At 35.2% G+C, this 13,043-nt stretch overlaps 1 protein-coding gene and 1 long non-coding RNA gene across 5 annotated transcripts in view; one reads left to right on the top strand and one right to left on the bottom strand.

Annotated features, from left to right (window-relative positions):
• Positions 1-13,043, top strand: part of LOC145693339 (uncharacterized) — a 570,535-nt gene that overhangs the window by 338,298 nt on the left and 219,194 nt on the right. The window lies entirely within an intron of this gene.
• Cap-D3 (Chromosome associated protein D3) overlaps positions 1-13,043 on the bottom strand; it is a 291,049-nt gene that overhangs the window by 33,303 nt on the left and 244,703 nt on the right. For all 4 annotated transcript variants that reach the window (XM_081769234.1, XM_081769236.1, XM_081769235.1 and 1 more), the window contains one exon: positions 1,477-1,614. In XM_081769234.1, coding sequence (XP_081625360.1) covers positions 1,477-1,614 — 138 coding nt within the window. The remainder of the gene's footprint in view (positions 1-1,476; positions 1,615-13,043) is intronic.

The raw sequence follows: 13,043 nt of genomic DNA on the forward strand, positions 1-13,043 counted from the left end.
GACAGTAGCGCAATGGTAAAGTGTTGGTTCAGTACACGTGCGGTCCGGGGTTCGAGCCTCGGAGGGTTCAGATTTTTCAATAATAGTATGGTACTCTCTTTTCTATCGGTTTCAGTTCAATTTGCATGTTTTGTATTTGCAATACTGTTATAGTGTTAGTTGTGTGGTATGTGTATTGTACATTCGTTCCGAACTAGACCTACGTTAGACTTTAGAGTTCGTTGTGGACACGGTTTGGTCTCTATACGCGATTACTTTTCCAGCGAGGTACCACACGATGGGGGTTGCTATTCAAAATTTTTGAGTTACCCCCAGTAACCCCCTTTAGCCCCCCTTGTGGGGGATTCTCCTCAGCATAATGTTGCCTTTTAAGTTCCTTGAAGGTTCCAGAAGGTTTCATGTTTCTATCTGCCTTCGTTTCTTCTGGAGACGAGCTTTAATGTTATTCGTTGAACGCACTTCGACCGTCCTTTACGGATGGCCGCCATGTTGGCTACGGACATGCTAGCGACTACAATTTTCACAACTGGTCTTTACTCGTGATTACCTTTCAAACGAGGTACCACACGATGGGGATTGCTATTTGAAATTTTTGAGTTACCCCCAGTAACCCCCTTTAGCCCCCCTTGTGGGGGATTCTCCTTTTCAGCATAATGTTGCCTTTTAAGTTCCTTGAAGGTTCCAAAAGGTTTCATGTTTTTATCTGCCTTCGTTTCTTCAGGAGGTGGACCTTAGTGTTATTCGTGGAACGCACTGTATATATATATATATATATATATATATATATATATATATAGAGAGAGAGAGAGAGAGAGAGAGAGAGAAGAGAGAGAGAGAGAGAATTTTACAAAAACCTTAAGTTTAAAATTGGTGCGGATAAGGTCTCGAGGAAGTGAACATACATACATCGGGACGAATGATCGGACGGAAATCTAAAAATATTTTTTTCGGTATGTAGGAGTCATGAAACGTGAAAATCTGTTGAAATTTCGAGTATGATCATTCTTTTACGATCATCACACTTTCTTGTCTCCTACCGTCGCTCGAAACTGAAAATGGTAACAAACTGTGATGAATATAAATATCAAACTCAGCGTTAAGTACTGTTCCTCTACAATGAGAAACATTATCAGAGAGCACGTATAATGTTAGAAGAAGATTACGAACTTCAGTCAGCCCTACATGAAAACCTTTGAATTGATGGTTGAAGACCTTTACTTTTCGAAAAGTGATGAAGTCGAAATTAAACTTCTTCGCTCTCTTTCCCCACCTCTTTAAAATCTTGCGTCTATTCTACGGCGATGGCCCGTGTTCTCGGTAGAAATTTATGAAAATTTTATAGGATTGTTACCGACCTTTTATATTTATTGCAACTGGTTACCTTTGCTATCATCAGTAGTCTACAAAGTAGGTTTTATTTCCTCCAGTTTAAATATAAAACTAATCTAGAATATATATATAAAAATTTTAACTCACCTCATTTTTGTAATCTTTCATAAGATCTCTCAAATAGATCATTAGGTCACGTATTAAAGGAGACTTCATATTCTCCAGCTTGTGTTTTAACGCTATTATTATTGGAACTATATTTTCGATAACATTTTTCTTCACGACCTATAAGAAAGTAGTAGTATTAGATCCAAGATTATGCTACTTTTAAGTAAAAGAGTAAATATATAAAATATGTACAGTAGCCAGCAATAAGTGGATACCTGCCTCTATACAATGTCTTCCCTCTAGAATTTCGTAGTGAGCCATATTGAGCATCAATTTTCTTTTGGATGAAATAATGTTTTAGAAATATTTACTCAAACTGTTGTATCTTTCTCAATTTATCAAGAGATTGTAGAGGCAGGTTTTCACATTTAGTTTCGACTAACTTAATATCAAATTTTAAATTACTTTTCGCACTGTTAAAAGAAATAATTAAAACTGTCAACAAAAGTAATAATCTGACTTGAATTATAACTGTGAACATTTTATTTATTTTAAAGTTGTGCACGAAAGACATGTCAAATATTATTGCTTTTACTTCTTACGATGGCGAATAACAAGTTTTATTTCGTTAGTATACTCGGTAGACGTAGCCATCTTCGATAGGAATTACCTTCAACTTTAGGCAATGAAAAATTTAATTTGTAATGAAAATTAACCTTAACAAGGCATTTACGTATACAATTACTGAAAAATGAATATGTTGGTATCAGTATCCTTACACTTATTCCTTCACCGTAAGTTATCTGGGAAAAACGTAAGCTGTCTCTAATACAAGCAGTAAAATCAATATTATTTTCTGATACTTTTCCTTCATATGTATTACGTTGTGGCAATGGCAAAGTTTCCTCAATATTTTCTTTCTTTCTTCAATTTTTTCTTCAAGCAAACATGTATATTTACTTTGTTGCCTATTTTAACCTTTAATTACAATAATGATATCTTTACAATATCCTCGTACTTTTTGGTAAATAATAATAATAATAATAATATTTTTTTATTGCATACTGGTAATTACAGACAGAACTGTCCACTTACAATTTCCATACAAATAACATGCAAATAACAAAAATAAACATAATACATTATAAAATACAAATGATCCATGCACAGAAAAGGAAAAAAAATCATACATAAAATAAACATGCTGTTATATAAAAGAAAATAATACTCTTAGCTGATAATGAAATGATTAAAAAACTGTCTTTGTATATTACTAAAATTATGATCAAAAATGTCAATAACACTGGCAAAATCATTGACTACTAATAAAATTTTATACAGAGGAACATCATTGAGAAACTGAATGGGTTTAAATATTTTCGAATTTCTTATATGATATAACTGGTTGTATACAGAGTTATTATTGATAACAAATTCAAATTATCGTGAAGAATTGAATGTAGCATTTTAAGATCCAAAATAATCCTTCTTTCAAATAACGTTAACATACCTAAGGACATCCTAACTTCATCCAAAGACATACCTTCATAACACTTAAACTTTCAAGCAAGAAAAAGATTTTGAATTGTCTCCAGACTAGTAGATATATGATTGAACAATATTCCATATTCAATATATTTCTATTCCATATGATTGAACAATATTCAAGATGACTTCTAACATTGGAATAATAAAGAATAAGGCATATTTTAACAGACTTAAAATCTTTGGATATCCATTTAAGAATTCCAAGATTCGTTCTCGTTTTGGAAGTTATATTCCCAAGATGTTGTTTGAAAAGCAATTTGCTGTCAAAAACAATACCTAAATCTTTAATAGTATCTATACTTCTAATTGGAGTATCATTTATGTTATAAATGAAAAGAATTGGATTTGTTTTATTCGTAATATTCACTGAAAAGATTTTGTTACAATTTAAAGGCAGTACATTGTTTTGACACCAAAATGGTATTTTATTAATATTATTTTGGAGCACCAAACAATCATCCAAATTTACAATAGTTTTCTAAATTTTGAGGTCATCTGCATACATCAAACATTTACAATCCAAATTTTCAGTTATATCATAAATGATCATAAGGAATAGAAGTGGTCCGAGATTTAATCCTTGCGGAACACCGGAGTATATGTTATATACGTCTGAAGGATTACCCTTATACCTAACCACAAACTTTCTTTGGGACAAGTATGATACTAACCAAGTAATAAATACAATGGAGAGATCATAATGTTTCAATTTGTAAATTAAGATGTCATGTGGTAACTTATCAAAGGCTTTAGAGAAGTCGAAATAAATTACATCGATTTGACCATTACTTTTAAAGATAGGAAGAATATCAGCTATAAAACATGTTAAGTTAGTTGTAGTTTACCTTTTTTTTTTTCATAAAGCCATGTTGAGAGATCGTAATATTGGGATAAACATGATTATACAAATAATTATATATTAACTTATCAAAACCCTTGGGTATGATACTCAACAGAGAAGTAGGTCTATAGTCGGAAAATTTTTCCCATCAGTCTTGGGGATAGGAACAACAACGACGATCTTCCAATGTTCAGGATAAACAGAAATAAGTAAACTCCAGTTGAACAAAGATGTTAAGATAGGCGCAATGATGGACACAATGCCCTTCACTATAACAGCAGGTATACCGTCTAAGCCAGAAGAAGATTTGGCATTAAGATTGTTTATAGCCTTAGTTACTTGCTCAGTTGTAATAATAGGATAAAAAGAATCATTACCCTCCAAGTCCGATAAGTCAATATTATGTGAAGGAGGACGCCTTTGATATATAGTCTCAAATAATTGAGCCCATGAATTAGCTAAAGTTTTAGGATTAGACACATACACATCATCAACCATAAGTCCAGTGGCTTGGTTTATTTGGCTTTTATTTTTATTAACAAACTTCCAAAACTTTTGAGGTGAATTAGTTAATGCATTCTCCATATTATGTATAAAAGCTTGTCTAACCTTAACCTTTCTTTAAATTGTTTCTGTATGTAAGCAAAAACATTATAATCTTCATATGAATCAGTAAGTTTAAATCTCTTACAAGCGTTTTCTTTCGCTTTAATTAATGAGATCAGATTCCTAGAGTACCAAGAAGGATATTTTCTAGATTTAGGTCTATTTAGAGGTATGTTCTTACTCATACTGGATTTTATTAAATTTTCTACAGCAATAAAAGCAGTATTAAGATCTGGATTCAACAGAATATTAGTCCAGTCATCTTCAAGAAGTTGTTGATAAAGGGCTAAATAATCGCCCTTATGATAAGCATAATGAGAAGAATTACCAACTAACGGAGTATTGAAATAAAAAGGAAACATAATTTCAATAGGATAATGAAAGTTATCAGGCACCACAATCGGTTGGATATTCTTGGAAGCACATAAATTAAAATTAGATATTACCAAATCCAAGTCAGACATATTATAATCAACATTGAGATTGAGATCATCCAGAAATGTAAATAAAATTTTAGCTTTACATTTTGCATAATAATGAATACCTGTTAAAAATGGTTTCTTAGCCCAATCCACTTTAGATACATTATAATCACCAACCATTAAAATGTCATAATGTAGAATATCTATTTTATTAGAAAAGGCCTCAAAAAATTCACTAAATACATTCAATTGCAAATTAGGATGGAAATACACAGAAAATAATAAAAGATTTTTTTCAATTTTCCTTGGAAATTCTAAACAAGCACTTTCCTCAAAAAATTCAGTCAATTCGCCTCACTACTTTAATGTTTTTCTTCACCGCACAAAGAACATCACCACCTCTTTCACAAACATGAAATTCATAGTGCCTATCGATCTAAAGCATCGGGAAAATAATCATCATTAATTTAAGTGTTACTTAACCAAGTCTCAGTGACAGCAACAACATCGTATTTGCAGTCTGCCACAGAACTATAAAACTGTTTATTTTTAGTTCGTAATCCACGTGCATTTTGGTGCCATAACTCAATGTTCTCCATGATAAGTCTATGTTTTCATTCATTTCTTCCATATTATTTGTAACATTTAATTTCTTTAGTTTTCCATAGAACGGACCAACTACAATACCTTTAGGCCAAATTTCAGGAACTTATAACATTATAATCAAACTCAGGGACCTCAATATGAAATGAGGAATAAGAGTCATATTTGGTTTTGAGTTTAGTGCATTTGAGAGATTTTACATATCCATTTAATAATTCTTCAATATTCTCAACGGAAGTGGAAGGGCTAAATCTTATAACAAACAAAGCCTTTTTCTTTGCATTAGAAACCAATTCTGTTTTAGTATTACCACGACCAACATTCAATTTGCATCAATTATTCTTTACTCCTATACCTGCATTGGGATTTTGATTTAGGTTTACATTGTTTTTATTAACAGATTCTTTTCATTTTTCTTTGATTTCTCCAAATTACTTCAACCCAACTTCCCTCGGAATCATCCTTCCGATTAGTCGTACCCGATGCTTGATAAACACTTACAAGCGGTGGAAAACCGTTTTCTTGATCTAATTCTTTAACCTAACTGCTTTGATCATTTTCTAATTGTGATTTCATATTAGATACATGATTGGACATTATTACATTCTGTTGTAAAAGAGACCTCAACTGATAATTTTTATCACGTAAGGAAGTTATCTCAGCTTTGAGAGCTCTTATTTCTCTCAAGAAAATTTGAGTCATTTTATCTAAAGAATTATTAATGAGCCGCTGAAAAGTAGCCAAAGAAGGATTTTCATTTAGATTAAATTTACTCTGTTTATTCATTTCACTACTATTTCCAGTCTTATCATAGTCTTTTTGTTCCACACAATTTTCACATACATAATAGCCTTCAGTTTCCACTGAAATATATGATACATGACATTTAGTTGTACATTTCTTACATTTAACAGCTTTTTGTCTTCCATAAACTGGGAGATCACAATATGGATAATTTTCAGCTGAGGGTGGCATATTAAAAAATGACAAATAAAAACTACTTTCATCAAAAAGAAAAGAAAAGGTCGAACTCCGCTGGCCTAAGGAGCAAGACAAAGAAAAGGACCATCCAAAACACAGACACAATACACAAAATCGCTTCTCAGCACTGCCAGAGGATCTAAAAACAACAAGAAGACCTCACGACCCTTACTACTCAGAAATATGAGGATGTAGATAACGGACAGATGGAAATGTCCTTGCTTAGCCGCTGAAGGCCCTCAGCAACACACAGTCACTGCGACATACTGTCACAGTATCGGTTGACTAACTGCCATCAGCGTTAACCAACCCCACCAGCCAAGGATAAGAATGAGATGAAAAAAGTAAGAAAACGCTTGGCACTCTAGGAGGAAGGGACAGCTACTCTAGATGGAAATTTGCCAGAAAACTAAAGAAATACTTTCGAAAAATATAGTCGTCACGGGGTCAAAAACCGATATTATTATTATTATTATTAATAATAATACATAGCCTTCGAATATGTATAGTGATGATTTCGAAATTCATCTAACTCAGCAACTTGCTTGGCGCCATCACCGATGGTACTCTATTTGGTTGACCTGTAATCTTTATTGCCCGGCATCGAAGTTTCCAATCCAGAAGACTGGCATGCAATGTCCATATATCCACATGCAATACGTATTCTCCAGACTTTTCACATGTCGTCAATGACACGGAGTCTCTGCTGCACCAAGTCTATTTGAGGAGATCAAAGCTGCAATCGTCAGTCGATAAGAAATCTGGAGATTTCCCTGCAATATGGACTAAGGAAATAGCACGGGTAACAGTTTCTTTTGCCACTAGTTGAAGGAAGAGAACAATCTAATGAGAGGTATCATGAATGCCTTGTCTTGATGCAGCTGGACCTCATTTGTTTCCCTCCTATCTCGGCGATAAATAAGTATCAGGACTTAACTCCGATAATTGGAATATACTTTGGTGTTTTTGGAGACATACTGCATCTTTAACTTTCCTTTATAACAAAAACCAACTACGTCATAAATTCCATGCCAAAACTTTCTCTACGTTTTGAAAATATCCTAACACCATGTTCTTAGTAAAACTTCTACACGATCCTTTCCAGTTATTGAGGTACACACATGCCTCGTCCAGCGTGACAACGTATTTCCATATCTCGCCCACTATATTGTGCTCATAGAGCCGCCGACAACTGGTGTGACGTTCTACACTGTGTTTTGGCAAAGAGTTTCTGGTTCCTTTCGAAACATGTCCACCCACAAATCACGGTAAATTTTGGTGTGAAATATCTTAGAGGATGTTTCAACACGGTTTGCAATATCCCTCGGTGTACCTGGGTTCTTCGCTGTGACGAGAACGTAATCATTCCAGATAGTAGGTGCGTACAACTTGTTTGTTCTATCCTACGCGAATCATTCATTTCTCGTCTCTTCTGTCCCTTTTAACACACGCGCTATGCCAGTCTTTGATATGGTGAATCCCTGTTCCTTGCATATCTTGATTATGACACTGTATTTGTATTGCCATCAGAAAACATGTTATGTAGCTTTCCAAATAGGTGTCGAGCTTTGGTGACATTCTTCAACACGAACGTTCAGAACACCTATCACAGATAAACTGAGGTTCATTATATCTATACGACCGATGTCATTCACTTCGCGCTATGTAGCGCATCGCTTGTGAAAAATGTAACAGGAAACAATCTCTGTATATTATGCCAAAAAAGTACAAATTTTGCAGGGTTTCAAGACATATTTTTTTCATGTCTAAACTGGTTGAATTAGGAACTTTATCTTTCAGTTCCGCACTTTCTAATCTCTACTGAAGTTTCTATATGTTTCCTGTATCATGCTGAGCACTACTTTTTATGTATGGTTCAATTCTTACTGATCTATGCTACTTAGGAGTAACGCAGCATGCGAAAGTTGTGCACACCAGTGTAAACGTATAAGATATATATACAGTATATATATCTATCTACTAGTGTATATATATCTACTAGTGTGCATAACTTAAGGAAAATAAGTTTCGCATGCTTTGTCACTCCTAAGTAGTATAGATGGGTGAAAATTGAACCATACATAAAAAGTAGCGTTCGCATGATACAGGAAACATGAAAGAAACACCTAATTAGAAGAACAAAAATTGACACTTTTATATAGTAGTAATAACGTTCACTGAAAGCAAGGAGACTTATGATGCCTCCCTGACATTATAGGAGCAAAAAGATCCTCAAACCGGCATGTGATCGCTAAGGACAGCGATGCTTGCTGTCACACGCTTTCATACTACTTACAAAGTTCGCATTGAGTTTTTGAAATATGTTGTTTTATTACTCCATAAGCGCTGTTAATAACTCCTAAATGGTCCTCGGTGCATCTAGATGCGCTGTAAGACGCCTCCCCATAGTATCACGGATGTACTCGATGGTATTCAAGTAGGGAGAACATATCGATCACTCACCGAATATCCTCTAGTTCCATGAGATCCGCTACCTGCGCTGTGCTCCTGGGTTCACTGTTTCCACCTCTTGTTAGATGAGTGTGTGTTCAGAATTACTACTCGGACTGAATCTGCGCTCATTGGGAAAAAGAATGCGGACTTCACTTCTCTTCAGTCCTATTCCGATACTCTGGATATACCGATGCGCAGGAGTCAATGGAATACAACGTTTGATTTGATTCTGAGTTTAACGTTCCTTCTAGCACCGAGGCGGCTATATGAGACGAGGACTTACTGCTTAACGTGGAATCCTAATCACATGAGCTCCTGCCAGGAATCGAACCCGGGTCCCCCACGCCTAAGGCGCATACGCTAACTCCTTAGCCACGAGAGAGGTCTGCGGAATACCACGTAGTGGTTGTCGGGCAAAGAGACCATCCCCATGCAGCTGACGTGAAACTGTGGAACGTGAGATTGGGCGACTTGCAGTCCTCTTAGGTGTGTTTGCAATCGTACCCACTGTTTGGCATCGGTCCCTCCTTACCTGTTTTACAATGTAGTGCTCTTCCTCTGCTGTGGTTGACTATGATCGACCACTATCTCTCCTTTGCACAGCAATGCCTGTAGTCCGGAATGCTTCTCACGCACATGGAACATTGCTCTGGGCAACACCAAATTCCAAAGCCACACTCGCTCCACTTTGTTCTTCTTCCAATTTCCCGACGATTCTTCCCCGTGTGAAACCATACGAATGTCTCCGGGCTATGTTGCTGTAACACCACCACAATGCATCTTAACAGCTCTCTGACTGACATATTGTCTCATTCTTTTCGTTCAATTGCTTCGTGTTGGGGACACATTCACAGCTATGGTCAAGCTGACGTCACACTACGCAACGTCTTACTCCCCGTACACGTGTTAAAGAGACTTCTGGCAACACGCTGGAGGGCTTTAATTCATTTCCATCGACTACACAATATTTTATGTTAGTATTATTAAGAAGAGGAAGGGAAACAGGTTGGGACATTGGTAAGAAGAAACTGCATCATGAGGGACGTGTTAGAGGGTATGGTGGCAAGAAAGAGAGGGAGGGGGCGAAGGAGACTACAATTAATGAACGATATCAAAACAGAGAAATGATACGTGAAGACAAAGAGGTTAGCGGGAGGCCGTGGAGCCTGAAGCTTCTCAGTTGCAGCACGTGACTTCCAATAACGGCACAGTATCTATGGTAACTTTATTTTGCCTTTAAGTTTTGAACCATAATGTACTTAGGTATAATACACAGTCTGTCTACTGAGTTTCGAGACTGGAAGTATAAAAAAGAAATAAAAGACAGAATAACCTGGTCACATATTATTTCACATCCCTACTCTCTCGATTCAAGTAGTGCACGGATCCAGAGCTGTAAATCTCCTTCTAGAATTCCTCTTGTGTAACCCTGTTCAGTTCACTGGTAACAGCCTGCTGAATATTAGAGATGGAGTCGAACATTTGCCTCTTCAGTTTGGATTTAACCTTGAGAAACAGAAAGAAGTCTGCTAGGACTACGCGAACGTGGTCTGTTGGGACAGATGTATCCAAGGTGACTAATATGTCAAGAACGGTGTCCACGGTGATGAAGGGATGCAGAACTCATGGCGTAGTAACATCGCTTATAAGTAACAGTGAAAGAAGCTTCAGTGGCAGGAATCGCTGAACATTACAGAGAACTTTCATAATGAACAGTAACGCCAGTGCGAGAAAAATGATTGTGGAACTAAGTCGGAACTTGGAGCAATATGTCGTGACAATCACAGTTCACTTTTCATAGCAGACTCAGTTTCCAAGACAGCTTCGTAGTAGAAGGGTTTTTGTGTGTTTCAATTTGATCTCTCCATGGTCGTGATTACAATACACAGTGAGTTTCGTGCACTGTTTAAAATGAAGCAGCAGATAAGAATAACACAACCGGAGGTACCAACAGATTGAAAAACTGGATATTTCGCTAAATGCACGAGTTTTAGTTCATCTCGTGTGTCTTGTGACAATATTGAAAAGGAATGATTGTTTTCCGATGGAATAACATCCCACGTCAGCGGCAACGTCAAGAGATTTATTAACAATATGTCTTCATAAGACTCGACGTTGATTAATTAAAGCTGCAACTGAAAGTCACATTTTGCATACGATCTAAATGTGTACAAACTTGCACGGTTTGATTTCTCACAATACCTGATAAACTACACTATTCAAAAGTCTAATGAAACTGATAAATTATTTTTTTCTAGAGACAACCTTTCCATAAAAAATACTGATACATGCAAAAATTCTTAAATTTAATTATTATTTAATATGTATACAATATTTTCCCTTGCTTAGTGTTAGTTAATGTACAGAAAACGCCGACAATTTTTTATTTATTTTGGAACTCCCTCCTGTATATGGTTAGCACATGCGTCTTCGGCGCAGAAGGCCTGGGTTCAATCCCGGTAGAAAATCACGTGGCTCACATCCCACAAAAATCTGGGGAGATCCACGTCTTATATAGCCTCGCTGCTGAACGGGACGCTAAACTTTAATCCAATTCAATTTATTTATTTATTTCAGTTTATTTACTTATGACTTTTTGACATTGTACTTCACATACGCTGAAATATTATGTATAAAGATTCAATACCTATTAAGTCATCTTTACATTAAAGAATTACCACTAATTATACGAATGAGAAAACTTTGCCATTACTCTCAACAATATTGAATAGTAATATTTGCTGCGAAGCATTACTATTCACAATAGGAGCTCGAAAATTATTCGTGCTTGGATTATCCGATTCACAGGGTTCATCGCGTTACTCTTTGATTGCGATATTGAAGTTCCTAGACTCAGCAGGGAAGAAGTGGAGGTGAACGAGTATTGTAAGAGATCACAGGAACTATATATCAGTAGTTAAAGTGCTTACGTTATTAACTTTTAACTTTTTTATTTTTTCTATTGTAGATATTTTTGTTACAATGAAAGTTAAATTTAATCATTTGGAGCATTGTATATTACGTTTAATTCCAAGTATGGAAAAAGTTTCTAAGTATGGAAAAAATATTTTCTTAATATAATGTGTATTAGCTGGATTTGGGCCAACTGCTTTCGCTCTGCCAATCATTTATGTGAATAATCTAGAGTTCCCTGAATCAAGTATTTTATGTACTTTACATGTGCTTAATCATTGGATCGAAAAATGGTGTAATTGAGTTACCCTAGATTTTTATTTTAGATAATAATTTAATATATCCCTATTTTTGCTGCAAAATCTTTTCTTTACGTATTTGTGCTAAATTACCAAGGTCTTAGTTTACTGCTTTCAGGCATTAGAGTAGTTAATTCCCCATATTACACATTCATTCAATCTGAAAATCCTCACTTTGCTTGTGGTAGATAACCTAAGGCCCCAACGTTATATCGGATGATTTTTTAGGGCGCAAATTGAACTGGATAAGATAGCTGATTACAGCTTTATTGTACATACTGAATGCTTTACAAATAAATTAAAATACACTGGATGGGGTTACTTAGGTACACTCTTAAACGTTTACGTAAAACATCAAGCTTGGTTGTGCGACATTTAATGGTTTTCACTGAAATCATGAAAAACGTATTATTATTATTATTAAACACATACTTACAAAAAGAATATATTAGGTATATTTAATACTTACAGTAAAGTGTCTATCATACAAAACCCATACGAATATACAGAAATTATAATCTTTTTCGCATGAGAAATATACTAATTTAATAGTTTACCATAAAAATTAGTCATAATAGGAACTTAACATACATTGTTACATTCAAAAGTCCTAAAGATTTGTTTAAATACGAACACAGACATATACAGGCTACAAGTTATCAATAAGCATGCAAAAGCTACAAGCAGAACCTTTAAAATTGCTCCGATAGTCCCACATAATGAACAGAACACCAAATAACTTCAGAAAGCATTTTGATTATATATATATATATATATAATGTGGATCTAAAACATGCATTTGCCTTTTCACCGCATGAAGGTTATGTGCAATGATAAAAGAATTACTATACATTATTATCTTGATTAATCGATCAAACGTCGAGATATTGCCACAAACGCGATATTCCAGATAGTTTATCCTGTGTTTAAGATCATGTT

This window comes from Thermobia domestica, chromosome 8 (genome assembly GCF_964235325.1).
Source record: "Thermobia domestica chromosome 8, izTheDome1.hap1.1, whole genome shotgun sequence".
NCBI lineage: Eukaryota > Metazoa > Arthropoda > Insecta > Zygentoma > Lepismatidae > Thermobia > Thermobia domestica.